The sequence below is a fragment of the Coregonus lavaretus genome (assembly GCF_964263955.1).
Source record: "Coregonus lavaretus genome assembly, chromosome: 24".
Classification (NCBI taxonomy): domain Eukaryota; kingdom Metazoa; phylum Chordata; class Actinopteri; order Salmoniformes; family Salmonidae; genus Coregonus; species Coregonus lavaretus.
The window spans coordinates 45831302-45858630 of NC_140011.1; the positions used below are offsets into that span (position 1 = coordinate 45831302).

The window sequence follows — 27329 nt, forward strand, 5'->3', positions numbered from 1 at the left end:
AAGAGAGAGAAAGAGAGACCAACCAACTTTACAAGGTAGATATGATCGAATATAAAATACTTCATTGTGGTGCAGCCGTCGTTTATAATAAATGCGTTTACAGCAAAAGCTAGCTTATTCACCTCTTTCAATGGACGATTTAGCCATAAACATGTATTCAAATAGCTTACGTTAGCTAACGTTACTGTAGCTAGCCAGCTAATAATGTTAACTTTGTCCGCTTGCTAGACAACTAATCCGAAGTTGCTAGGCTAGCGAATTCAAACGTAGAAAAAAAGTATCTAACTAGTTAACGTAAGCAAGCTACATTTGGTTGATATGTTTATTGTGGTGTTAACTATCATTTGAGATGACTACAGTAGGTAGCTAACTGGGTAATTTATTGTTGGGGCAAGCCGATAAAGGTAGCATAACGGGACCGCTGTGAACCGCATGACGAATTGTAAACAAAGCAACCGGAGTCGACTCCTTTCAGAGACGAAACGCTTTAATAAGGTGTGGCTCCAGCAGATACTATTGATGGGTCGTTTGCTCTTTTTGGTGAACGTCGGTAACCGAATTGCATCGGTGAAAGAGCCGTTTATTTGGCTCCCTGATTTGCATACTGCTTTTTTTGAGCTGCAGACAACGATTATCGGCATAAAAACATTATCTGAAGATTGTAATTCCTCACTGCAGGAACAATAGATAGTGAGGAGATAGCCTTTTACTGGTTCCCACATTTCTGCAGTGCGTTCAATTTAATTTTTGTCGGTCAGGACAGTAATTTGGTCAGGTAAAAATGTTCTGACATTATGACAGGCAACTCTGTAGTCTTTACATTAGTTTCTCAAATTTTTCATGGTTTAAACGCCCACACCAGTTGAAATCAATTTCATAGGAAAAGACCTGTCAGTGGGCTGATTCGATTAAGTTGAGCCGCGAGGCACCGGCCGGTTATGTCATCGGGCGAAAGCGGGGACGGAATAGCGCCTTACTCAGATCGAACAGGAATCTGTGCTGCCGTTCAGTCATTTTGTCAACAAGGCAGCACGGTGCATCGTCCAGAAAAAATCTATTTTCCATAAAATACATGTTTTTTAATTTTCGAACTCCTTTTCACTGGGAAGGCAGATGATGCTCAATAGCAATCACTTTTGCATGTGAAAACACAGAATCCTACTCATTACTCCTACATCACTTTGTTTTGAGCCGACATCACTGTGGGCTTTGAACCGACATCACTGTGGGCTTTGAACCGGGCACCTGGCTCGATCCAGGGAGTCCAAAACGAATGTAATCAACGTTCACCCGGTGCAAAACACGCCAACATGGGCGCCCAGCGAGATTAATCGAACCCCCTCATTGGCATGAAGCGGGCAGTTCGGTTAACACTTCAAGCCCAAATATATCATACTTTGACTAAAACGATGACATATTGATTTACATCATCGTGCTACATCCGTAAGCTCTGGCCATCTTCTTTCAGCTCGAAAAAGTGGACTTGTAAATTATTTTTAGCCTAAATTTCGTTTCAGTGCTGGGTTTTATTTGAATGGTACCACCCACCAGAATGGCATTGTTTATTAATCAGAAACACCAGCAAAGTTAGCAAGTAGCGACTGTGCTGAGCAGGGGTGCACTTAGGTTTTAGAAGTGGGTGGGATGTAACCTCATCTAAAACTAATTTCCTGCATTTCTACTAGGGCTGTCCCGGCCTAATTTAGTTAAAATCTTGTTTCTCACAAGTATAGCATAGATTATAAGTGCTGCAAAACAAGTCGAATCTGACAATGACAACGTTAAATAACTGTCATATATTGAATGGATTAACCGAAATTACCTTAACCAAACAAACATTACAGATTTGAAATTATGGCAATTAGCTACTACTGGTGATATAGTAATGGGGAATTGATAGACACAGCAACCAATGCACACAATTATGTTATGAATACTGACAAAATGGCGGGAGAGAGCGCATTCTGGAGAGAGAAGTGCCTTGGGCATCTGAGCCACAATCCCCATATTCTGGACTAAATCATCCCAGTGGCCTCAATGGATTAGTCCACTGACAGGCGCAAATCAGACAGGTGTCTTGTGTGCCATAAAAAATGAAATCTATGTATTAATTTGCAACTGCTAGACCCAAAAATATATTTCAATACAGACCCCTTTTGTCGTACAGTATTCCATATAAGGCACCCAGACCTTATGAAAGTTGCACACTATACCCTTAATCTTGTAATAAATCAGATCTAGTGATACATAACTTTCCATTTCTGCCATCCATTGTGACATTTTGGGAGGATAACAACCTTCCAAATAATGGCAATGCATTTATAGCGGCTAAATTAGTTTATTCTGATAACATTCTCCACTATCAACCTTTCCAAGCAAACAAAAACTGAGAGAAGGGAGAATCTGTAGACATGCTGAGATAAAATAAAATACTCTGACAGAATTACAGCCAGTCTTCACAAGATCATAACATGCAAATATGTCCCTGTTTGTTTTACACCTCCAGCAGAGGAATTACATTTCTGAGTGCATGATATTCAGTTTCACTGGCATATAGTATGTTCTATGGATGGTCTTAAACTGCAGTAATTTATGTCTGAGATTATATGAACATGACTGGGCATTCAAACATATCTGTATCCATTCATCATCAATCGTGTCATTCAGGTCTTCCTCACATTTTAGTTTGACATGTTTTGTGTCTTCAGGAAAAGCCTCTATCAACCTTTTGATACAGTTTGAAAATCAACTTGAGGTTTGTCAGACTGCCTTAAAATAGTTTCTTTGAAGCTTCTGGCTTGTCCAGTTTTTTTATTTTTTCTGCACAAAGAGAATAAAGTGTTGTATCTGCAAAAGTTTACCCCAGTGCCGTCACAGGCTGGTCTTCCCTGGCTGCCTGACCCTGCTGAGACCCCTGTCAACATCTGATCCTGCTCAGATGAGGCATGACAAATAATTACCTTGGTGTACATGATATTATCCAAGAATAGAATCAATGGTTCAATAACTGAAATGACCATTATTCCCAGTTCCCAGACTGTAGCCTACCCATCAACTCAAGATGGAACTTTGTATCCATTCACTGATTAAAATATACTGCAAAACTCACCTGAGCTCCGTAGACTGGTCTTCCCTGGCTGTCTGACCCTTTTTTTAATTTCACCTTTATTTAACCAGGTAAGCCAGTTGAGAACAAGTTCTCATTTACAACTGCGACCTGGCCAAGATAAAGCAAAGCAGTGCGATTAAAAACAACACAGTTACATTTGGGGTAAACAAAACAAAGTTAAAAATACAACAGAAAATATATATACAGTGTGTGTGAATGTAGTAAGTTATGGAGGTAAGGCAATAAATAGGCCATAGTGCAAAAATAGTTACAATTTCGTAATTAACACTGGAATGATAGATGTGCAAAAGATGATGTGCAAATAGAGATACTGGGGTGCAAATTAGCAAAATAAATAACAATATGGGGATGAGGTAGTTGGGTGGGCAAATTTCAGAATGGCTGTGCACAGGTGCAGTGATCGGTAAGCTGCTCTGACAACTGACGCTTAAAGTTAGTGAGGGAGATAAGAGTCTCCAGCTTCAGAGATTTTTGCAGTTCGTTCCAGTCATTGGCAGCAGAGAACTGGAAGGAATGGCGGCCAAAGGAGGTGTTGGCTTTGGGGATGACCAGTGAGATATATCTGCTGGAGCGCAGACTACGGGTGGGTGTTGTTATGGTGACCAGTGAGCTAAGATAAGACAGGGATTTGCCTAGCAGTGATTTATAGATGACCTGGAGCCAGTGGGTTTGGCGACAAATATGTAGTGAGGGCCAGCCAACAAGAGCGTACAGGTCACAATGGTGGGTAGTATTTGGGGCTTTGGTGACAAAACGGATGGCACTGTGATAGACTACATCCAATTTGCTGAGTAGAGGGTTGGAGGCTATTTTGTAAATGACATCGCCGAAGTCAAGGATCGGTAGGATAGTCGGTTTTACGAGGGCATGTTTGGCAGCATGAGTGAAGGAGGCTTTGTTGCGAAATGGGAAGCCAATTCTAGATCTAACTTTTGATTGGAGATGCTTAATGTGAGTCTGGAAGGAGAGTTTACAGTCTAACCAGACACCTAGGTATTTGTAGTTGTCCACATACTCTAGGTCAGACCCGCCGAGAGTAGTGATTCTAGTTGGGTGGGCGGATGCAAGCAGCGTTCAGTTGAAGAGCATGCATTTAGTTTTACTAGTGTTTTAAGAGCAGTTGGAGGCTACGGAAGGAGTGTTGTATGGCGTTGAAGCTCGTTTGGAGGTTTGTTAACACAGTGTCCAATGAAGGGCCAGATGTATACAAAATGGTGTCCATTGATATACACAGATAATAGAGTCGGCCCGGGAATTGAACCCTGTGGCACCCCCATAGAGACAGCCAGAGGTCCAGCAACAGGCCCTCCAATTTGACACATTGAACTCTATCTGAGAAGTAGTTGGTGAACCAGGCGAGGCAGTCATTAGAGAAACCAAGGCTATTTAGTCTGCCAATAAGAATGCAGTGGTTGACATAGTCGAAAGCCTTGGCCAGGTCGATGAAGACGGCTGCGCACTACTGTCTTTTATCGATCGTGGTTATAATATCGTTTAGGACCTTGAGCGTGGCTGAGGTGCACCCATGACCAGCTCAGAAACCGGATTGCATAGCGGAGAAGGTACGGTGGGATTCGAAATGGTCGGTGATCTGTTTAACTTGGCTTTCAAAAACGTTCAAAAGGCAGGGCAGGATGGATATAGGTCTGTAACAGTTTGGATCTAGAGTGTCACCCCCTTTGAAGAGGGGGATGACCGCATTAGCTTTCCAATCTCTGGGGAAAGAGAGGTTGAACAGGCTAGTAATATGGGTTGCACGGGGGGGGCATGGGCAAGTTGCAGCGGAGGGTGCAGAGCTGGTGGCCGGGGTAGGGGTAGCCAGGTGGAAAGCATGGCCAGCCGTAACAAAATGCTTGTTGAAATTCTTGATTATTGTAGATATATCAGTGGTGACAGTGTTTCCTAGCCTCAGTGCAGTGGGCAGTTGGGAGGAGGTGCTCTTATTTTCCATGGACTTTAGTGTCCCAAAACTTTTTGGAGTTAGTGCTACAGGATGCAAATTTCTGTTTGAAAAAGCTAGCCTTTGCTTTCTTAACTGATTGTGTATATTGGTTCCTGACTTCCCTGAAAAGTTGCATATCGCGGGGGCTGTTCGATGCTAATGCAGTACGCCACAGGATGTTTTTGTGCTGGTCAAGGGCAGTTAAGTCTGAGGAGAACAAGGGGCTATATCTGTTCTTAGTTCTGCATTTTTTGAATGGGGCATGCTTATTTAAGATTGAGAGGAAAGCACTTTTAAAGAACAACCAGGCATCCTCTACTGACGGAATGAGGTCAATATCCATCCAGGATACCCGGGCCAGGTCAATTAGAAAAGCCTGCTCGCTAATGTGTTTTAGGCAGCGTTTGACAGTGATGAGGGGTGGTCGTTTGACCGCGGACCCATTACGGACGCAGGCAATAAGGCAGTGATTGCTGAGATCCTGGTTGAAGACAGCGGAGGTGTATTTAGAGGGTACATTTGTCAGGATGATATCTATGAGGGTGCCCATGTTTACTGATTTTAGGGTTGTACCTGGTAGGTTCGTTGATAATTTGTGTGAGATTGAGGGCATCTAGTTTAGATTGTAGGTTGGCCGGGGTGTTAAGCATATCCCAGTTTAGGTCACCAAGCAGTACGAACTCTGAGGATAGATGGGGGGCAATCAGTTCACATATGGTGTCCAGGGCACAGCTCGGAGCTGAGGGGGGGTCTGTAGCAAGCGGCAACAGTGAGAGACTTATTTCTGGAAAGGTGGATTTTTAGAAGTAGAAGCTCAAACTGTTTGGGCACAGACCTGGATGATACAGCTCTGCAGGCTATCTCTACAGTAGATTGCAACCCCACCCCTTTTGGCAGTTCTATCGAGACGGAAAATGTTGTAGTTGGGGATGGACATTTCTGAATTTTTGGTGGCCTTCCTAAGCCAGGATTTAGACACTGCTAGAACATCAGGGTTGGCGGAGTGTGCTAACGCAGTGAGTAACTCAAACTTAGGGAGGAAGCTTCGGATGTTAACGTGCAAGAAACCAAGGCTTTTACGGTTACAGAAGTCAACAAATGATAGCGCCTGGGGAGTAGGAGTGATACTGGGGGCTACAGGGCCTGGGTTAACCTCTACATCACCAGAGGAACAGAGGAGGAATAGAATAAGGATATGGCTAAAGACTTTAAGAACTGGTCTTCTAGTGCGTTGGGTACAGAGAATAAAGGGGGCAGATTTCCGGGCGTTGTAGAATAGATTCAGGGCATTATGTACAGACAAGGATATGGAAGGATATGAATACAGTGGAGGTAAACCTAAGCATTGGGTAACGATGAAAGAGATAGCATCACTGGAGGCACCGATTGAGCCGGTCTCCGCGTGTATGGGGGGTGGGACAAAGGAGCTGTCTAAGGCAGGTTGAGCTGGGCTGGAGGATCTACAGTGAAATAGTACAATAAGAAATAACTGAAACAGCAATAAGCAAGGCATATTGACATGGGAGAGAGGCATAAAGCAATCACAGGTGTTATTCAAAGACTGTAGACTGGTCTTCCGTGGCTGTCTGACCCTGCAGGGATACCGGTCACCATCTGATCCAGCTAAGACATGATAAGCATAGTGTTGCGTACTGACTGTGCACCATGACAGTGAAGCCTATAGAGCTGTTTATACCATGTCAGTGTGGAAAGTAGGGAATTTACTAGGGAAACTGACTGATCAATAACCTTACATTGCTATACTGACTCTAATAAAAACTCACATTGCACTGTCAAAAAAACGTCAACATCGGTCTTCAGTCGTTTGGCCGCTGGTTTCATCGTTTGATTCAGGTCTAGTGTGATTGAGTCAAAAATAATAGCTAAAGTTGGTGAGCTAGCTAGCTAATGTTAGCCAACTTTTGGCTAGCTCTAATAGTAATGGTACATCAACTGATGAAAACTAGCCGTGTTAATTTACTTCTGTTGAAACAGGACAAAAAGGCTACAGGACATTTCATACACACAGCAGCTGTTAGCTAGCTGACAGATAGCTAGAGGCTAGAGCTGAACTGGCTGTGGTAGCTACTAGCTACAGTTGAAGTCGGAAGTTTACATAAACAAGTTAATGACTCCAACCTAAGTGTTTCAACCACTCCACAAATTTCTTGTTAACAAACTATAGTTTTGGCAAGTCGGTTAGGATATCTACTTTGTGCATGTTGTTTACAGACAGATTATTTCACTTATAATTCACTGTATCACAATTCCAGTGGGTCAGAAGTTTACATACACTAAGTTGACTGTGCCTTTAAACAGCTTGGAAAATTCCAGAAAATTATGTAATGGCTTTAGAAGCTTCTGATAGGCTAATTGACATCATTTGAGTCAATTGGAGGTGTACCTGTGGATGTATTTCAAGGTGCCTCTTTGCTTGACATCATGAGAAAATCAAAAGAAATCAGCCAAGACCTCAGAAAAAAATTTGTAGACCTCCACAAGTCTGGTTCATCCTTGGGAGCAATTTCCAAATGCCTGAAGGTACCACGTTCACCTGTACAAACAATAGTATGCAAGTATAAACACCATGGGACCACGCAGCTCTCATACCGCTCAGGAAGGAGACGCATTCTGTCTCCTAGAGATGAATGTACTTTGGTGCAAAAAGTGCAAATCAATCCCAGAACAACAGCAAAGGACCTTGTGAAGATGCTGGAGGAAACAGGTACAAAAGTATCTATCTACAGTAAAACTAGTCCTATATTGACATAACTTGAAAGGCCGCTCAGCAAGGAAGAAGCCACTGCTCCAAAATCGCCATAAAAAAGCCAGACTATGTTTGCAACTGCACATGGGGACAAAGATCATACTTTTGGGAGAAATGTGCTCTGGTCTGATGAAACAAAAATAGAACTGTTTGGCCATAATGACCATCGTTATGTTTGGAGGAAAAAGGGGGTGGCTTGCAAGCTGAAGAACACCATCCCAACCGTGAAGCACGGGGGTGGCAGCATCATGCTGTGGGGGTGCTTTGCTGCAGGAGGGACTGGTGCACTTCACAAAATGGATGGCATCATGAGGAAGGAAAATTATGTGGATATATATTGAAGCAACATCTCAAGACATCAGTCAGGAAGTTAAAGCTTGGTCGCAAATGGGTCTTCCAAATGGACAATGACCCAAAGCATACTTCCAAAGTTGTGGCAAAATGGCTTAAGGACAACAAAGTCAAGGTATTGGAGTGGCCATTACAAAGCCCTGACCTCAATCCTATAGAACATTTGTGGGCAGAACTGAAAGGCGTGTGCGAGCAAGGAGGCCTGCAAACCTGACTGTTACCCCAGCTCTGTCAGGAGGAATGGGCCAAAATTCACCCAACTTATTGTGGGAAGCTTGTGGAATTCTACCCAAAACGTTTGACCCAAGTTAAACAATTTAAAGGCAATGCTACCAAATACTAATTGAGTGTATGTAAACTTCTGACCCACTGGGAATGTGATGAAAGAAAGAAAAGCTGAAATAAATAATTCTCTACTATTATTCTGACATTTCACATTCCTAAAATAAAGTTGTGATCCTAACTGACCTAAGACGGGGAATTTTTACTAGGTTTAAATGTCAGGAAATGTGAAAAACTGAGTTTAAATATATTTGGCTATGGTGTATGTAATCTTCCGACTTCAACTGTACGTTTCAAGCAGACCACCATAGTCCCTATGCCCAAGAATGTCAATGTAACTAAATTACTTGGCATTACCTTACATTGTAAACTGTCATGGTCAAAACATATAGATTAAATGGTTGTAAAGCTGGGGAGAGGTCTGCCCATAATAAAGAGATGCTCTGCTTTTTTGACACCACACTCCAAAAAGCAAGTCCTGCAGGCTCTAGTTTCGTCTTATCTTGATTATTGTCCAGTCGTGTGGTCCAGTGCTGCAAGGAAAGACCTAGTTAAGCTGCAGCTGGCCCAGAACAGAGCGGCACGTCTTGCTCTTCATTGTAATCAGAGGGCTGATTATAAATACTATGCATGCCAGTCTCTCTTGGCTAAGAGTTGAGGAGAGACTGACTGCATCACTTCTTCTTTTTATAAGAAACGTGTTGAAAATCCCAAATTGTTTGCATAGTCAACTTACACACACATCTCTGACACACACACTTACCCCACCAGACATGCCACCAGGGGTCTTTTCACAGTCCCCAAATCCAGAAAGAATTCAAGAAAGCGTACAGTATTATATTGAGCCATTATTGCATGGAACTCCGTTCCTTCTCATATTGCTCAAATGAACATCAAACCTGGTTTCAAAAAACAGATAAAGCAACACCTCACGGCACAACCCTTCTCCGCTATTTGACCTAGATAGTTTGTGTGTATGTATTGATATATAGGCTACGTGTGCCTTTTTAAAATTGTAATTATGTAGTTCTGTTCTTGTCTAATGTTCTGTATTATGTCATGTTCTGTGTGGACCCCAGGAAGAGTAGCTGCCGCTTTTGCAACAGCTATTGGGGATCCTAATAAAATACCAAATTGACACACTCCTCGACCACTTATCGGTTACCGGGTTATGGTATGTGCCTAGCACACTGACGCCCTGGAACAAACTTCTACAGGCTTCTAGTTAAAGAGAGAGTTCACTCCAAAATCACAGTTTGTCAGACGTGTTAAATGAGCCCATGCAGAACTTCATCCCAAATGGATGGGAAAGACAGACACTGTCTAAAATATCCCTGTTTTATTATGTGCATATCTTTTACATTTGAGGTGAGGCATGTTTGTTCTACATAACATATTTCTATCTGAATACTCTACAATGTTGTGTGTGCTGAACGCGGCCCTGATCTCTTGCTCTCCCCTCTCTGATTGGCCAGCTTCAGTATGTCGTCGTCGGTGATGAGTGGTGTGGCGGTGTGGAGGGCTCACAGCGTTCTGGAGGAGTCAGACGGGGGCGAGTCCAGCTCCCCTGAGGCCCCCCCCCCCGACCGCTTCAGGAAGCTACGCTCCTCCTCCTCCATCAACTCCCTCCGCATGTCTCTGAAGAAGAGGCTGCCGCTGCGCTCCGTACAGGTAGGAGGGCTGAATCAAGCTGTACACGTCCCCAATGGCACTCTGTTCCCTATGTAGTGCACTACTTTTGACCAGAGCCCTAGGGAATAGGGTGCAATTTGGGATGCACAGAAAGACAGAGCCCTAGGGAATAGGGTGCAATTTGGGATGCACAGAAAGACATCATCCTAGATAACATCTCCTGCCATTGGGCCCTTGAGCAAAGCAACTAACCCCTACAACTGCTCTCTGTCCAGGGTGTGTGTGTCTGAGTTTACAAAACATTAAGAACACCTTCCCCCCCCTTTGCCCTCAGAACAGCCTCAATTCGTCAGGGCATGGACTTTAAAGCGTTCCACAGTGATGCTGACCCATGTTGTGTCCAGTTGGCTGGATGTCCTTTGGGTAGTGGACCATTCTTGATACGCACAGGAAACTGTTGTGTGAAAAACCCAGCAGCGTTGTAGTTATTGACACAAACCAGTGCGCCTGGCACCTACTACCATGCCCATTCACCCTCTGAATGGCACACATACACAATCCATGTGGTCCTCTGTAGCTCAATTGGTAGAGCATGGCGCTTGTAACGTCAGGGTAGTGGGTTCGATCCCCGGGACCACCCATACGTAAAAATGTATGCACACATGACTGTAAGTCGCTTTGGATAAAAGCGTCTGCTAAATGGCATATTATTATGTCTCAAGGCTTAAAAAACATTCTCTGCCCTGTCTCCTCCCCTTCATCTACACTGATTGAAGTGGATTTAACAAGTGACTTCAATAAGGGATCATAGCCTTAACCTGGTTTCAGCTGGTAGGTATGTCATGGAAAGCGCAAGTGTTCCTAATGTTTTGTACCCAGTGTGTGTCGGGGGGGCTAAGGTAATGATCCTCTCGTCCAGATCGATAACGGCCCAGTAAAGTGGTGTATTGTTCCTCCAGACCAACTCCCTGCCAGACCCTGAGCCGACCCCTGACCCCACCTGGGAGAGTCTGCAGGCCAATCAGAAGACCGGCGCTGTCTGCCAGCTCACACGCAGCGCACGCAGCCACATCGGGGGAGTGTACCAGGTAGGAGACAACCTACAGTTGGACATACACCTTAGCCAAATACATTTAAACTCAGTTTTTCACAATTCCTGACATTTAATCCTAGTAAAAAGTCCCTGTCTTAGGTCAGTTAGGATCACCACTTTTATTTTAAGAATGTGAAATGTCAGAATAATAGTAGAGAGAATGATTTATTTCAGTTTTTATTTCTTTCGTCACATCAGAAGTTTACATACACTCAGTTAGTAATGATGTCAATTAGCCTATCAGAAGCTTCTAAAGCCATGACATTTTCTGGAATTTTCCAAGCTGTTTAAAGGCACAGTCAACTTAGTGTATGTAAACTTCTGACCCACTGGAATTGTGATACAGTGAATTATAAGTGAAATAATCTGTCTGTAAACAATTGTTGGAAAAATTACTTGTGTGATGCACAAAATAGATGTCCTAACTGACTTGCCAAAACTATAGTTTGTTAACAAGAAATTTGTGGAGTGGTTGAAAAACGAGTTTTAATGACTCCAACCTAAGTGTATGTAAACTTCCGACTTCAACTGTATATGTGATAAAGTGAAAATCTGAGGCCAGCAACTGACCCTAACCCGCAAATATAGAAAATGCTCTGTAGGTTATAGTCAGATCTGGCGGAACGATTTCTTTGACAGGGAGTGCTTAAAATTTCCGACATCTTAGTAGGCTATTTGTTAGTCAAACTTGTCTATAATTAGATAGATGCAGCTTTTCTTCTGTCATTATATGTTGCCCTAGAAGACTCAGTAAACCCTTGCTCACCAGAATTTCATAAATCAATAGAATGAATGCTTCTAGTTGACATCGGTAAAGTTCTGTCATTTCTGCTTCTTTAGAAGAGCAAAGACGTTTAGGGGCCGGGGAGAAAATGTAATAACTCAACAAAAACATGTTTTCTGTGCAACATTTCCAAATGACATCAGTTTGACCAGTTGTAAGGAAATAGAAAGCTGTGAAAAAAACGATCGAATGTGTTGCTGATAAGATTTCAGTTTGGATTGGATGCATATTTTATGTGGTTGAAATACTATCAGCTTTTATGATGCTGATTAAAGACAGCACCTCTACAGACGGTATCTAACTGCGCATTTGTATTCTCTCAAGATGCTGAAAGAAAATAAATCAATTTTCTCCACTCCTGTTCCAGAGTCCATTTTGCCTACATTTGGGGTGTAATTTTAATGGAAGAAATGCGTAATTCTGCAGGAGTTCATATTAAAGGGAAACTTCACAGCTAGTGTTTTTCCAGTCTCCCTACCTCATCCTTATGAGTGATGAGAGGGTGTTTCAGACATAATTATGCACTATTTTTGCACCGGGAGATGCCATTGATTGATTGAGCATGCTGTCTGATCTAAAAATGAATAGTCATGTTTTTTTTTAGCAATTATTGTGACCTTTGTGTTTTGCCAATTGCACAATCATACTAGTGGATATGGCTGTCCTTGTTCAATAGAACCATTTGACTAGTCTCAACGATGTTCCTATCTGCCAGGACATTGCAGCATACCTAGGTTGACGCTAGCTAGCTAACGTGTCTGAGATGTCTTGGAGTAACTACACCTGTGTGTTGTAGCTAGCTAGCTAACGTGTGTGAGATGTCTTGGAGTAACTATACCTGTGTGTTGTAGCTAGCTAGCTAACGTGTGTGAGATGTCTTGGAGTAACTATACCTGTGTGTTGTAGCTAGCTAGCTAACGTGTCTGAGATGTCTTGGAGTAACTACACCTGTGTGTTGTAGCTAGCTAGCTAACGTGTCTGTGTGAGATGTCTTGGAGTAACTACACCTGTGTGTTGTAGCTAGCTAGCTAACGTGTCTGTGTGTGAGATGTCTTGGAGTAACTACACCTGTGTGTTGTAGCTAGCTAGCTAACGTGTCTGAGATGTCTTGGAGTAACTACACCTGTGTGTTGTAGCTAGCTAGCTAACGTGTCTGAGATGTCTTATATTCTGCACCATGCTGCTACAGCAGTAATACTGCACCACCTAAACACACCATATGCCAGTATTACCTTTGCAGAACTTCAGGATTTATTATAAGCATTAATAGTATATGTTTCTTCTACTGTATAAATACTGAGTGTACAAAACATTAAGAACACCTGCTCTTTCCATGACACAGACTGACCAGGTGAAAGCTATGATCCCTTATTGATGTCACTTGTTAAATCCACTTCAATCAGTATAGATGAAAGGGAGGAGACCGGTTTAAGAAGGGCACGCGCACAACTCGATATTAGGAAGGGGTTCCTAATGTTTGGTATACTCGGTGTATGTCAATACATTTCCATAACTGTTCCTGCATACTGCTGTGTAAACTCACCTCGGTCTCCAGAGCAAATAAACGTTGTCTTGAAGACAAGCCATGTCTACTTATTTGCTATATTGACAGACTAATCTGCTGTTTTGAAACATATTTACTTGCCAACAAATTAGTTTAAATGATACACCAACTCCCTGCATCATTTGTTTTAGCAGTAAGACTGAAGCTAGTTTATCCAAAATACATTTCATGAATATCACAATGAATTGATCCAGAAGATGAAGTTAACACTCTATTGGTTTCTGATGCAGCTGGAATCATTTAGTCGCTTGTCAGGACACTTAAAAAAAGAGAGAAAAAACAGCATTATATACATACTGTACAACAGCTGGCAATATCTATAGCACAATGCAGCTTTGTTCATTCTATATTATACTACAACATCAGTCTAACTGAATATGGATGTTGTGTTGGTTGAATGTTCCAGAATGTTCTTCAGCTGGTGAACCTCGTGTATTGGGTAATGGCAGCTGGTTTAGCTGACAAGCACTGCCAACAATAGTGACTAGGCTAGAAGAGTACACTGACAGCCCCTCTCCCCCAATGCCAAAGAACTGACTGCAAGGGTGGGAAAAGTTTGAGGAGCACTTGTCTTGTAGACAGTTTAGTGTATTGGGGATCTTTGTTTTCTCCAGGGTATTGTGCCTTTATAAATACCTTTTTGGCTGGCTGTCCTGGCTTGTTTCAAAGTCAGATGTTGTGCTTGAGGCTTATTCCAGGCTGAAAGCTTTCATCCAATGGGTCTACAGGCTCTGTCCTGCTGAAGCTGGTGTCCAGGTCATCGTCCTCAGCAGCAGGATTAGTCTGTAGGCCATACAGTAGTCAGTGATTATCCAACATCTTACTACTCTGTCCCCATCAATACACACTCTAACAAGGTACTATATCCACCCCCCCCACCCTCAGCAGACACCAGTCAGCAGACACCAGTCAGCAGACACCAGTCAGCAGACACCAGTCAGCAGACACCAGTCAGCAGACACCAGTCAGCAGACACCAGTCAGTCACCCACACCATCCCCTCCATATTAATACCTCATCTTCTCTTCAAGGCTTACACCAACAATCAGCTAAGCCTCCATAACACAGAGAGAACTACAGTAGAAGTTGTAGCCTACTTGTAAACACACCAACCATGACAACCAGACACGGACCATGTTTAAACACACCAACCATGACAACCAGACACGGACCATGTTTAAACACACCAACCATGACAACCAGACACGGACCATGTTTAGGCCGAACTCCAGTATATTTATTAGCTCATGGAGTCAGGGAAAGATTTAGTACATTTTAGTAAGATTTTACATTTAGATTTTAACTGCTTCTCTAGCAGATTAGTAAGAATGTCTCACACCATGTTCGAGAACGGCCTTTTTCCCTTTATTCAGATTACAACCTCTCACTTTCGGTTATTTGAAAATGAAATAATCTCCAAAAATCACTATTTAAAACAAGCCATAGAAACTTGGTAGCGATTTCAGTTTAATCCACCAGAAACGACAGAACAAATAATACAACAAATATTGTGGTTAAACTCAAATATACTAATTGATTAAAAAATATATAATTTTTTTTGAAAAAATGTTTTAAAAGGGTATAATCTTTGTAAATGATATCATAAATGGGACTGGTGGAGTTATGTCAACCATCCCAGCCCTACAGATTTTGCTGCGAAGAGGCAATCATTAGGTCATTTGTTTCCATCTGTAGCTTGTTTTTGGTCGCAGGTCCAGGAATGGTTGAAGAAGTGCAACATTTACCTGGAGCTGACTCTGCAGATAGCACTACTGGGGGATTTGAAAAGTCATAGTCAATCGATCAATAATACTTTTAGCAAAAATGTTTAATTTATCTGTAGAAACAATGAGAAAATAAAGTTTTAAGAACTTTTGTGAAACATCACAGTTGAAAAATATATGGCAAATATAAATACTAAATGGATGGTGTTAAGAGATGGATGGGAGGGGTTGAGTGGAGCTGAAGGGTGGGATTAAAAACAAGATAACTAATGTAACTCTGTCAGCAAAATGTATATACAGTGCCTTCGGAAAGTATTCTGACCCCTTTTGACTTTTTTCATATTTTGCTACGTTACAGCCTTATTCTAAAATTGATTTAATTGTTTTTTCCTCATCAATCTACGCACACTACCCCATAATGACAAGGGAAAAACCGTTTTTTAGACATTTTTGCAAATGTATTAAAAATAAAAAAAACTGAAATATTACATTTACATATGTATTCAGACCCTTTACGCAGTACTTTGTTGAAGCATCTTTGGCAGCGATTACAGCCTCGAGTCTTCTTGGGTATGACACTAAAGCTCCTGGGTGGCGCAGTGGTCTAAGGCACTGCATCGCAGTGCTAACTGTGCCACTAGAGATCCTGGTTCGTATCCAGGCTCTGTCGCAGCCGGCCACGACCGGGAGACTCATGGGCGGCGCACAATTGGCCCAGCGTCGTCCAGGGTAGGGGAGGGAATGGCCGGCAGGGATGTAGTGCAGTTGGTAGAGCATGGCGTTTGCAACGCCAGGGTTGTGGGTTCGATTCCCACAGGGGCCAGTATAAAAAAATATATATATATATATATATAAAATAGGTATTCACTAACTGTAAGTCGCTCTGGATAAGAGCGTCTGCTAAATGACTAAAATGTAAAAAAAATAATAAAATGTACAAGCTTGGCACACCTGTATTTGTGGAGTTTCTCCCATTCTTCTCTGCAGATCCTCTCAAGCTCTGTCAGGTTGGATGGGGAGCGTCGCTGCACAGCTATTTTCAGGTCTCTCCAGAGATGTTCGATCGGGTTCAAGTCCAGGCTCTGGCTCGGCCACTCAATATTATGCTACCCTCTGCCTATTGGCTACTTGGCTTATTCAAACCTGTCTCAAAATACAACACTGCCCCTTTAAGACAAAAAGCATCTCTTTACCTGACTGGCTTTTCAAAGATGTCTAGAAATGTACACGTTTTCTTGTAGGAAGCAATCACTCCCCCATTGCTGACTATAAATGATCTATAACTGGGCTAATAACTCACTAACTAGCAAAGGATATGAACTAAATGATCTATAACTGGGCTAATAACTCACTAACTAGCAAAGGATATTAACAGAAATGTGCACACGTGGCTACACGCAGCTCTCTCTTTGATCTCAAAACAAGCGCATCTACTCACGACCGCTCATGCTGTAAACACAGTCCAGTTGAAAGTAAATCGCACAGATCCATATATGGCAATGGTCTATTTGCATATAGGCCTACTGCAGCTCTGATTGGTTATGCTGCACAGGTCGGTGTAGAGTGGGTTATGCGCAATAGAATCCTACTCCGATGTGTTCTGCCTACAACAAAATCTCTTGCATAGTTTGTTTAGTTTCAGTATGTTGCATGTGGCTAACATTGCGTTGATTCGATCACATTTGCCACAGTAAAGGGAAACGTTTACTAACAGGGAAAACTCTAGAAAGTTGAGTGAAGTTCAATCTGTGCTTCTCTCAGTGAGCTGATATTTCTTCTATAAGGCACAGCTTAGAGGGAACGTTGGTCTTCACCAGGAGAGAGCTTCTCCTGCTGCACTCCCTCTTTGATTCTGTGAAAGTCCAGCTGAAACTGTTTGGGGTTGCCCTGTACCAATACAAATCCAACTCTAAATCTATATTTTTGTAAAAACATGCTGAAAAATTCAGAAGCTCATCTGAATTGTGATCTCTCTCTCTCTCTCTCTCACTCACTCACACACACACACACACACACACACACACACACACACACCCACACACCCAGAGGCTTCAGAGGAACAGAGCAGTGGTGCAGGATCAGGAGGAGTGTTTGGTGGTGACACCTGGCCGGGTGTGTGAGGGGACAGAGAACAGCGGGGAGGTCCCCTCCCGTACACCAAGACGCACCCCCGTCCGTTCCACCACACTTATCCCCACAACAACCCCCAGACGCACCCCCAGAGCCACCGTGCCCAAACGCAGGGGAAGTCCTGAGGTGACAGGGGTGAAGAATGGGGGAGGGAGGAGGCAGCTGGTTCGGATGGCTGCACTACGAAGCCCCTTCGCCTCTCCCAACACTCAGAGCCTCAGACGGTGAGCACACACCCCCACACATACACACACCCCCCACCCATACACACACATCCACACACACATCCCCATACACATCCCCACATACACACACATCCACATAAATACACACACCCCCCACCCCCCCACATACACACACATCCCCACATACACACACATCCACATAAATACACACACCCCACACATACACACACCCCCACACATCCACACACACATACAGTACACACATCCCCGTACAAACGCACACATACACACACATCCCCACATACACACACACACACACACACACACACACACATCCACACTCCCAATAATGAAACTGAATTGACCCCACCCTGCCCAGAACAGTGTGTGTGATTGACAGGTGTGTCCTGCTCTCTGATTGGTCCTGTGTGTGATTGACAGGAAGTTTGGCCGGGACCTGGAGAGTGTGTCCAGCGGTCTCAGGAAGCTGAAACGTCTGTCCCACGCCTTTGATGATGTCATAGAGAGAGACGACCGGTGAAGAGAACACTAACATTTTAATTCTGACTGTTCATACAGAGACCATCTGTTCCTCAGCGTTTCACTCTGTATTTACACTAGTATTTATATAGAGATGCAGCTGATAGGGCAATGAGAGGGGTTAGTTTTGTTAGGCTGGGGAGCAGGACCGAGGAGTGAAAGGGGTTAGGAAGGGGAGCAGGCTAGAGCGCATTACTTCCTGTTATCGTAGCCATTCTGGCTCAGATATGTGTTTCCTGTTCTGGGGCCCTGAGGAGGGGATCCTGTCTAACGGTCGCCTGCCCTAAAACCCTGCAGCTGCTCTCTCTAGTCCACACACACACATTCCTTCCCGCCCCCGCTCAATTTCAAATTGGGTTTGTGTTATGTGGATGAGTGAGGGGGATGATGTGGGGGTTGTAGAGAGGACGGACAGGAAAGGAGAGGGGGGTTGTAGAGAGGACGGACAGGAAAGGAGAGGGGGGTTGTAGAGAGGACGGACAGGAAAGGAGAAAGGGGTTGTAGAGAGGACGGACAGGAAAGGAGAGTGGGGTTGTAGAGAGGACGGACAGGAAAGGAGAAAGGGGTTGTAGAGAGGACGGACAGGAAAGGAGAAAGGGGTTGTAGAGAGGACGGACAGGAAAGGAGAAAGGGGTTGTAGAGAGGACGGACAGGAAAGGAGAGGGGGGTTGTAGAGAGGACGGACAGGAAAGGAGAGGGGGGGTTGTAGAGTCAGCGCGCTACAGTTGGACATTTTTAGGAGGGGTGCTTAGGGGAGGAGTGTAGCAGGGGAGGGGAGGGGAAGGGGTGTAGCAGGGGTGTAGCAGGGGAGGAGGGGGGGTATAGCAGGGGAGGAGGGGTGGAGGAGGAGAGAGAGAGCGATGGTTGCGTGCCACGTCATCGACCGACACGTTGCGATAACTTGTAATATACACTACATGACCAAAAGTATGTGGACAATGAATGTGTTCATGCAACAAATGTTAGTGCATCGATTCGTTCTCTAACCAAACCGAATCGTACCGAATCGTTTCAAAATGTGTTGCATGAACACATTCATTGTCCACATACTTTTGGTCACGTAGTGTATATTATACACAGTGCACGTTATCGCAACGTGTCGGTCGATGACGTGTCCCCGTGTAGCTCAGTTGGTAGAGCATGGCGCTTGCAACGCCAGGGTTGTGGGTTCGTTTCCCACAGGGGGGCCAGTATGAAAAAAGGAATGCACTCACTAACTGTAAGTCGCTCTGGATAAGAGCATTGCTAAATGACTAACATGTAAATGTAAAATAAAACGTATCGTTCCTGTATCGTATCGGAGCCCTTCTATCGAATCGTCTTGAAAGGGAAAGATGCACATCCCTAATGAACACGGAACTTGATATGAACATTTGTACTTTTATTAGGATTTTGTTATGAACTGGGAATTTGATTTATAAACATTAACAACTTTATCAGTGTCATTTGATGAATTGTATCAGACTTTAAGACTTGATCATATGCTGAAATGAGGTAGAACAACTAAGAAGGTCTTATTAGTGAAAGCCTAGGAGTCTCTGCCTTCAGGGCCCAGTTTTTCAAGTTATCTAGTTAGATTTCGCATATTAGATAGGATTAAATGCATAGAAATAAAGTGAATAGAACATTTATCATTGACTTGAATGGGGACTCCTGTTCTGTTTATTATATTTCTATGTATTTCATCCTATCCAATAGCCGAAATCCAGATAGATAACTTTTGAAAAACTGGGCCCTGGGTAGCTGGGACTGTAGGGTATATCCCTATCTGGGTAGCTGGGACTGTAGGGTATATCCCTATCTGGGTAGCTGGGACTGTAGGGTATATCCCTATCTGGGTAGCTGGGACTGTAGGGTATATCCCTATCTGGGTAGCTGGGACTGTAGGGTATATCCCTATCTGGGTAGCTGGGACTGTAGGGTATATCCCTATCTGGGTAGCTGGGACTGTAGGGTATATCCCTATCTGGGTAGCTGGGACTGTAGGGTATATCCCTATCTGGGTAGCTGGGACTGTAGGGTATATCCCTATCTGGGTAGCTGGGACTGTAGGGTATATCCCTATCTGGGTAGCTGGGACTGTAGGGTATATCCCTATCTGGGTAGCTGGGACTGTAGGGTATACCCCTATCTGGGTAGCTGGGACTGTAGGGTATATCCCTATCTGGGTAGCTGGGACTGTAGGGTATATCCCTATCTGGGTAGCTGGGACTGTAGGGTATATCCCTATCTGGGTAGCTGGGACTGTAGGGGATATCCCTATCTGGGTAGCTGGGACTGTAGGGTATATCCCTATCTGGGTAGCTGGGACTGTAGGGTATACCCCTATCTGGGTAGCTGGGACTGTAGGGTATATCCCTATCTGGGTAGCTGGGACTGTAGGGTATATCCCTATCTGGGTAGCTGGGACTGTAGGGTATATCCCTATCTGGGTAGCTGGGACTGTAGGGTATATCCCTATCTGGGTAGCTGGGACTGTAGGGGATATCCCTATCTGGGTAGCTGGGACTGTAGGGGATATCCCTATCTGGGTAGCTGGGACTGTAGGGTATATCCCTATCTGGGTAGCTGGGACTGTAGGGTATATCCCTATCTGGGTAGCTGGGACTGTAGGGGATATCCCTATCTGGGTAGCTGGGACTGTAGGGTATATCCCTATCTGGGTAGCTGGGACTGTAGGGTATATCCCTATCTGGGTAGCTGGGACTGTAGGGGATATCCCTATCTGGGTAGCTGGGACTGTAGGGTATATCCCTATCTGGGTAGCTGGGACTGTAGGGTATATCCCTATCTGGGTAGCTGGGACTGTAGGGGATATCCCTATCTGGGTAGCTGGGACTGTAGGGTATATCCCTATCTGGGTAGCTGGGACTGTAGGGTATATCCCTATCTGGGTAGCTGGGACTGTAGGGTATATCCCTATCTGGGTAGCTGGGACTGTAGGGTATATCCCTATCTGGGTAGCTGGGACTGTAGGGGATATCCCTATCTGGGTAGCTGGGACTGTAGGGTATATCCCTATCTGGGTAGCTGGGACTGTAGGGTATATCCCTATCTGGGTAGCTGGGACTGTAGGGTATATCCCTATCTGGGTAGCTGGGACTGTAGGGTATATCCCTATCTGGGTAGCTGGGACTGTAGGGTATATCCCTATCTGGGTAGCTGGGACTGTAGGGTATATCCCTATCTGGGTAGCTGGGACTGTAGGGTATATCCCTATCTGGGTAGCTGGGACTGTAGGGTATATCCCTATCTGGGTAGCTGGGACTGTAGGGTATATCCCTATCTGGGTAGCTGGGACTGTAGGGTATACCCCTATCTGGGTAGCTGGGACTGTAGGGTATACCCCTATCTGGGTAGCTGGGACTGTAGGGTATACCCCTATCTGGGTAGCTGGGACTGTAGGGTATATCCCTATCTGGGTAGCTGGGACTGTAGGGGATATCCCTATCTGGGTAGCTGGGACTGTAGGGTATATCCCTATCTGGGTAGCTGGGACTGTAGGGTATACCCCTATCTGGGTAGCTGGGACTGTAGGGTATATCCCTATCTGGGTAGCTGGGACTGTAGGGTATACCCCTATCTGGGTAGCTGGGACTGTAGGGTATATCCCTATCTGGGTAGCTGGGACTGTAGGGTATATCCCTATCTGGGTAGCTGGGACTGTAGGGTATATCCCTATCTGGGTAGCTGGGACTGTAGGGTATATCCCTATCTGGGTAGCTGGGACTGTAGGGGATATCCCTATCTGGGTAGCTGGGACTGTAGGGGATATCCCTATCTGGGTAGCTGGGACTGTAGGGTATATCCCTATCTGGGTAGCTGGGACTGTAGGGTATATCCCTATCTGGGTAGCTGGGACTGTAGGGTATATCCCTATCTGGGTAGCTGGGACTGTAGGGGATATCCCTATCTGGGTAGCTGGGACTGTAGGGTATATCCCTATCTGGTAGCTGGGACTGTAGGGTATATCCCTATCTGGGTAGCTGGGACTGTAGGGTATATCCCTATCTGGGTAGCTGGGACTGTAGGGTATATCCCTATCTGGGTAGCTGGGACTGTAGGGTATATCCCTATCTGGGTAGCTGGGACTGTAGGGTATATCCCTATCTGGGTAGCTGGGACTGTAGGGTATATCCCTATCTGGGTAGCTGGGACTGTAGGGTATATCCCTATCTGGGTAGCTGGGACTGTAGGGTATATCCCTATCTGGGTAGCTGGGACTGTAGGGTATATCCCTATCTGGGTAGCTGGGACTGTAGGGTATATCCCTATCTGGGTAGCTGGGTCTGTAGGGTATATCCCTATCTGGGTAGCTGGGACTGTAGGGTATATCCCTATCTGGGTAGCTGGGACTGTAGGGTATATCCCTATCTGGGTAGCTGGGACTGTAGGGTATATCCCTATCTGGGTAGCTGGGACTGTAGGGTATATCCCTATCTGGGTAGCTGGGACTGTAGGGTATATCCCTATCTGGGTAGCTGGGACTGTAGGGTATATCCCTATCTGGGTAGCTGGGACTGTAGGGTATATCCCTATCTGGGTAGCTGGGACTGTAGGGTATATCCCTATCTGGGTAGCTGGGACTGTAGGGTATATCCCTATCTGGGTAGCTGGGACTGTAGGGTATATCCCTATCTGGGTAGCTGGGACTGTAGGGGATATCCCTATCTGGGTAGCTGGGACTGTAGGGTATATCCCTATCTGGGTAGCTGGGACTGTAGGGTATATCCCTATCTGGGTAGCTGGGACTGTAGGGTATATCCCTATCTGGGTAGCTGGGACTGTAGGGTATATCCCTATCTGGGTAGCTGGGACTGTAGGGTATATCCCTATCTGGGTAGCTGGGACTGTAGGGTATATCCCTATCTGGGTAGCTGGGACTGTAGGGTATATCCCTATCTGGGTAGCTGGGTCTGTAGGGTATATCCCTATCTGGGTAGCTGGGACTGTAGGGTATATCCCTATCTGGGTAGCTGGGACTGTAGGGTATATCCCTATCTGGGTAGCTGGGACTGTAGGGTATATCCCTATCTGGGTAGCTGGGACTGTAGGGTATATCCCTATCTGGGTAGCTGGGACTGTAGGGTATATCCCTATCTGGGTAGCTGGGACTGTAGGGTATATCCCTATCTGGGTAGCTGGGACTGTAGGGTATATCCCTATCTGGGTAGCTGGGACTGTAGGGTATATCCCTATCTGGGTAGCTGGGACTGTAGGGTATATCCCTATCTGGGTAGCTGGGACTGTAGGGTATATCCCTATCTGGGTAGCTGGGACTGTAGGGGATATCCCTATCTGGGTAGCTGGGACTGTAGGGTATATCCCTATCTGGGTAGCTGGGACTGTAGGGTATATCCCTATCTGGGTAGCTGGGACTGTAGGGTATATCCCTATCTGGGTAGCTGGGACTGTAGGGTATATCCCTATCTGGGTAGCTGGGACTGTAGGGTATATCCCTATCTGGGTAGCTGGGACTGTAGGGTATATCCCTATCTGGGTAGCTGGGACTGTAGGGTATATCCCTATCTGGGTAGCTGGGACTGTAGGGTATATCCCTATCTGGGTAGCTGGGACTGTAGGGTATATCCCTATCTGGGTAGCTGGGACTGTAGGGTATATCCCTATCTGGGTAGCTGGGACTGTAGGGTATATCCCTATCTGGGTAGCTGGGACTGTAGGGTATATCCCTATCTGGGTAGCTGGGACTGTAGGGTATATCCCTATCTGGGTAGCTGGGACTGTAGGGTATATCCCTATCTGGGTAGCTGGGACTGTAGGGTATATCCCTATCTGGGTAGCTGGGACTGTAGGGTATATCCCTATCTGGGTAGCTGGGACTGTAGGGGATATCCCTATCTGGGTAGCTGGGGATATCCCTATCTGGGTAGCTGGGACTGTAGGGGATATCCCTATCTGGGTAGCTGGGACTGTAGGGGATATCCCTATCTGGGTAGCTGGGACTGTAGGGTATATCCCTATCTGGGTAGCTGGGACTGTAGGGTATATCCCTATCTGGGTAGCTGGGACTGTAGGGTATATCCCTATCTGTTTAGAACCACTATAAATTAACCCTGTTGTTGTTTTTCCCTCCTGCAGCACAACGTTCAGCTACTCTCTAATCTCAGAGTAAATATGCAGGTAACCACAAGTTGTTATTTACACTAGTTAACTGTCTCACCTGACACTGCTACTGAACTGCTGCTGGTACTGAGCAGGACCATCTACTGGCTGGCTGGCTGACTGACTGGCTGACTGACTGACTGGCTGACTGGGAGAGTGGACCTGGTGGCTGGCTGACTGGCTGACTGGGGGAGTGGACCTGGTGGCTGGCTGACTGACTGGGGGAGTGGACCTGGTGGCTGGCTGACTGACTGGGAGAGTGGACCTGGTGGCTGACTGACTGACTGACTGACTGGGAGAGTGGACCTGGTGGCTGACTGACTGACTGACTGACTGGGAGAGTGGACCTGGTGGCTGACTGACTGGCTGACTGACTGGGAGAGTGGACCTGGTGGCTGACTGACTGACTGACTGACTGGGAGAGTGGACCTGGTGGCTGACTGACTGGCTGACTGACTGGGAGAGTGGACCTGGTGGCTGACTGACTGACTGACTGACTGGGAGAGTGGACCTGGTGGCTGACTGACTGGCTGACTGGGAGAGGGGACCTGGTGGCTGGCTGACTGACTGACTGACTGGGAGAGTGGACCTGGTGGCTGACTGACTGGCTGACTGGGAGAGGGGACCTGGTGGCTGGCTGACTGACTGGGAGAGGGGACCTGGTGGCTGGCTGACTGACTGGGAGAGGGGACCTGGTGGCTGGCTGACTGACTGGGAGAGGGGACCTGGTGACTGGCTGGCTGACTGACTGGCTGACTGGGAGAGTGGACCTGGTGACTGGCTGACTGGCTGGGAGAGGGGACCTGGTGACTGGCTGACTGGCTGGGAGAGGGGACCTGGTGACTGGCTGACTGACTGGGAGAGGGGACCTGGTGACTGGCTGACTGACTGGGAGAGGGGACCTGGTGACTGGCTGGCTGACTGACTGGCTGACTGGGAGAGTGGACCTGGTGACATTGCATGGTGCTGTCCATCTAAACTACCCAGATTATTATCAGATGTTGACAAAAGCCTGAGTTCTGATTCTCTATCCTTCTCCAGAAGTGCATGCATGGATTGGTGCAAGAAATATGTCTGGAGTAGGGTCCTATAAAATAGAATGAGGGCTGTGCTAAAACATACAAGGATACCCCATATGTAGTATCTGTGGGTAGGTTAGTAGGAAATCAATGAAATGTATTGAACTAAGTAGGAAATCAACTAAATGTATTGAACTAAGTAGGAGATCAACTAAATGTATTGAACTAAGTAGGAGATCAACTAAATGTATTGAACTAAGTAGGAAATCAACTAAATGTATTGAACTAAGTAGGAAATCAACTAAATGTATTGAACTAAGTAGGAAATCAACTAAATGTATTGAACTAAGTAGGAAATCCACTAAATGGATTGAACTAAGTAGGAAATCAACTAAATGGATTGAACTAAGTAGGAAATCAACTAAATGGATTGAACTAAGTAGGAAATCAACTAAATGGATTGAACTAAGTAGGAGATCAACTAAATGTATTGAACTAAGTAGGAGATCAACGAAATGTATTGAACTAAGTAGGATATCAACGAAATGTATTGAACTAAGTAGGAGATCAACTAAATGTATTGAACTAAGTAGGAGATCAACGAAATGTATTGAACTAAGTAGGATATCAACGAAATGTATTGAACTAAGTAGGAAATCAACTAAATGTATTGAACTAAGTAGGAGATCAACTAAATGTATTGAACTAAGTAGGAGATCAACTAAATGTATTGAACTAAGTAGGAGATCAACTAAATGTATTGAACTAAGTAGGAGATCAACTAAATGTATTGAACTAAGTAGGAGATCAACTAAATGTATTGAACTAAGTAGGAGATCAACTAAATGTATTGAACTTATTAGTAGGAAATCAACTAAACGTATTGAACTTATTAGAACATTCATACATTTACCCAAGTTAATCATAAGACATTAACAAAATGCATCAGTGATTCGTATGTTCCTGCAGCTTTCTGAAGAGGCACAGGAATGTGCACGTATGTCTACATTTTGTGTAGCCGTTAGCGATGATGCTATTGACAACCGTCTTCTGGTAGATGGAAAGCCTTAATACCAATAAAACTAAATTAAATGTCAACTACAAAGTAGCCCATGACTACCTGGCAGAATGATATCATGATTATTTGCATCAATCCAGTGGCCGTTTTGTTTTGCAAACTCTGCAATAAGATGAGCGCTCCAGAAACATCGCTAACCTAACAACGGTCTCTGGCTGGTGCATGCACACTTCCGTTAACGGGTAACTACACCCAAAAATCCACATTTCGTAGATTTTTCCAAGACCTCAAAGGGATCTCCTGATGTGGTTTAAGCATTGTTGTGAACTTAGAACATCCAATTGAGTTGTTTTTCTATGATAAAAAAAAATGTGATTTTTGAGAATGAAAACCTGAAAAAAACTGAGGGAAACTGAAACCTGGAAAAAATAAAACGTAGAAAACTGAATTTGGGCAAGAAAATTTACGGAATCCGGGGGTAAAAAAACAAACAATTTTTTAAAGAGTGCCGTCCTGGAGGGAGGTTCCACCATATTAATGGGGAAAGAACAAGTATACACTTCTAGAAGGGTAGAGATTTAGAACTCATCCCTGGAGAAGTCAGGAACCAGAGAAAGTGTCTGTCTGGAACGGAGCCAGGAGAGAGCAGAGTGTCATTACGTCAGCTAGCTAAGAGCCTCTCGTTGTGACCAGTGGACAGGCATGTGATGCGGATGTGAATGACTGGCTCACATTGTTTAACTGACACAAAGACTGCTGCTATCAACCAGACACAGTGACTCAACCAAACTCTCCTCCCCCCCAGGCCCTGTGCAGCAGAGCGTTATGGAGGGGTGACGAGGTGGTTGGACCCCAGCGGGAAGCTGAGCTGCTTCTCTTTCACAGAGCCAGACGTCTCACACAAACACACCTACCAGCTCTCACAGTCTCACGGCAGAATTAGACGTTCATCCATGTTTCTAAAACGTCAAATTACAAAGTGTTTAAGATTTAAGTTTAGGCATTAACTCACTCATTTTTAAGGTTAGGGTTAAGTTCAGGCTGGT

General features: G+C 44.9%; 1 protein-coding gene across 1 annotated transcript; it reads left to right on the forward strand.

Annotated features, from left to right (window-relative positions):
• On the forward strand, positions 1-27329 carry LOC311099529 (uncharacterized protein). The gene is made up of 7 exons (XM_084140231.1): positions 1-35; positions 9948-10143; positions 11064-11192; positions 17315-17622; positions 18025-18120; positions 24223-24264; positions 27089-27329. Exons 2-6 carry the CDS (start codon positions 9955-9957, stop codon positions 24254-24256), a joined length of 756 nt encoding a protein of 251 aa, XP_083996357.1. The 5' UTR covers positions 1-35; positions 9948-9954; the 3' UTR covers positions 24257-24264; positions 27089-27329.

Coding starts and splice junctions, on each gene's coding strand:
- LOC311099529 (XM_084140231.1), top strand. CDS start 9,955: ATGTCGTCGTCGGTGATGAGTGGTGTGGCGGTGTGGAGGGCTCACAGC. Junction 11,193..17,314: donor ACATCGGGGGAGTGTACCAG/GTAGGAGACAAC, acceptor CCACACACCCAG/AGGCTTCAGAGGAACAGAGC. Junction 17,623..18,024: donor AACACTCAGAGCCTCAGACG/GTGAGCACACAC, acceptor TGTGATTGACAG/GAAGTTTGGCCGGGACCTGG.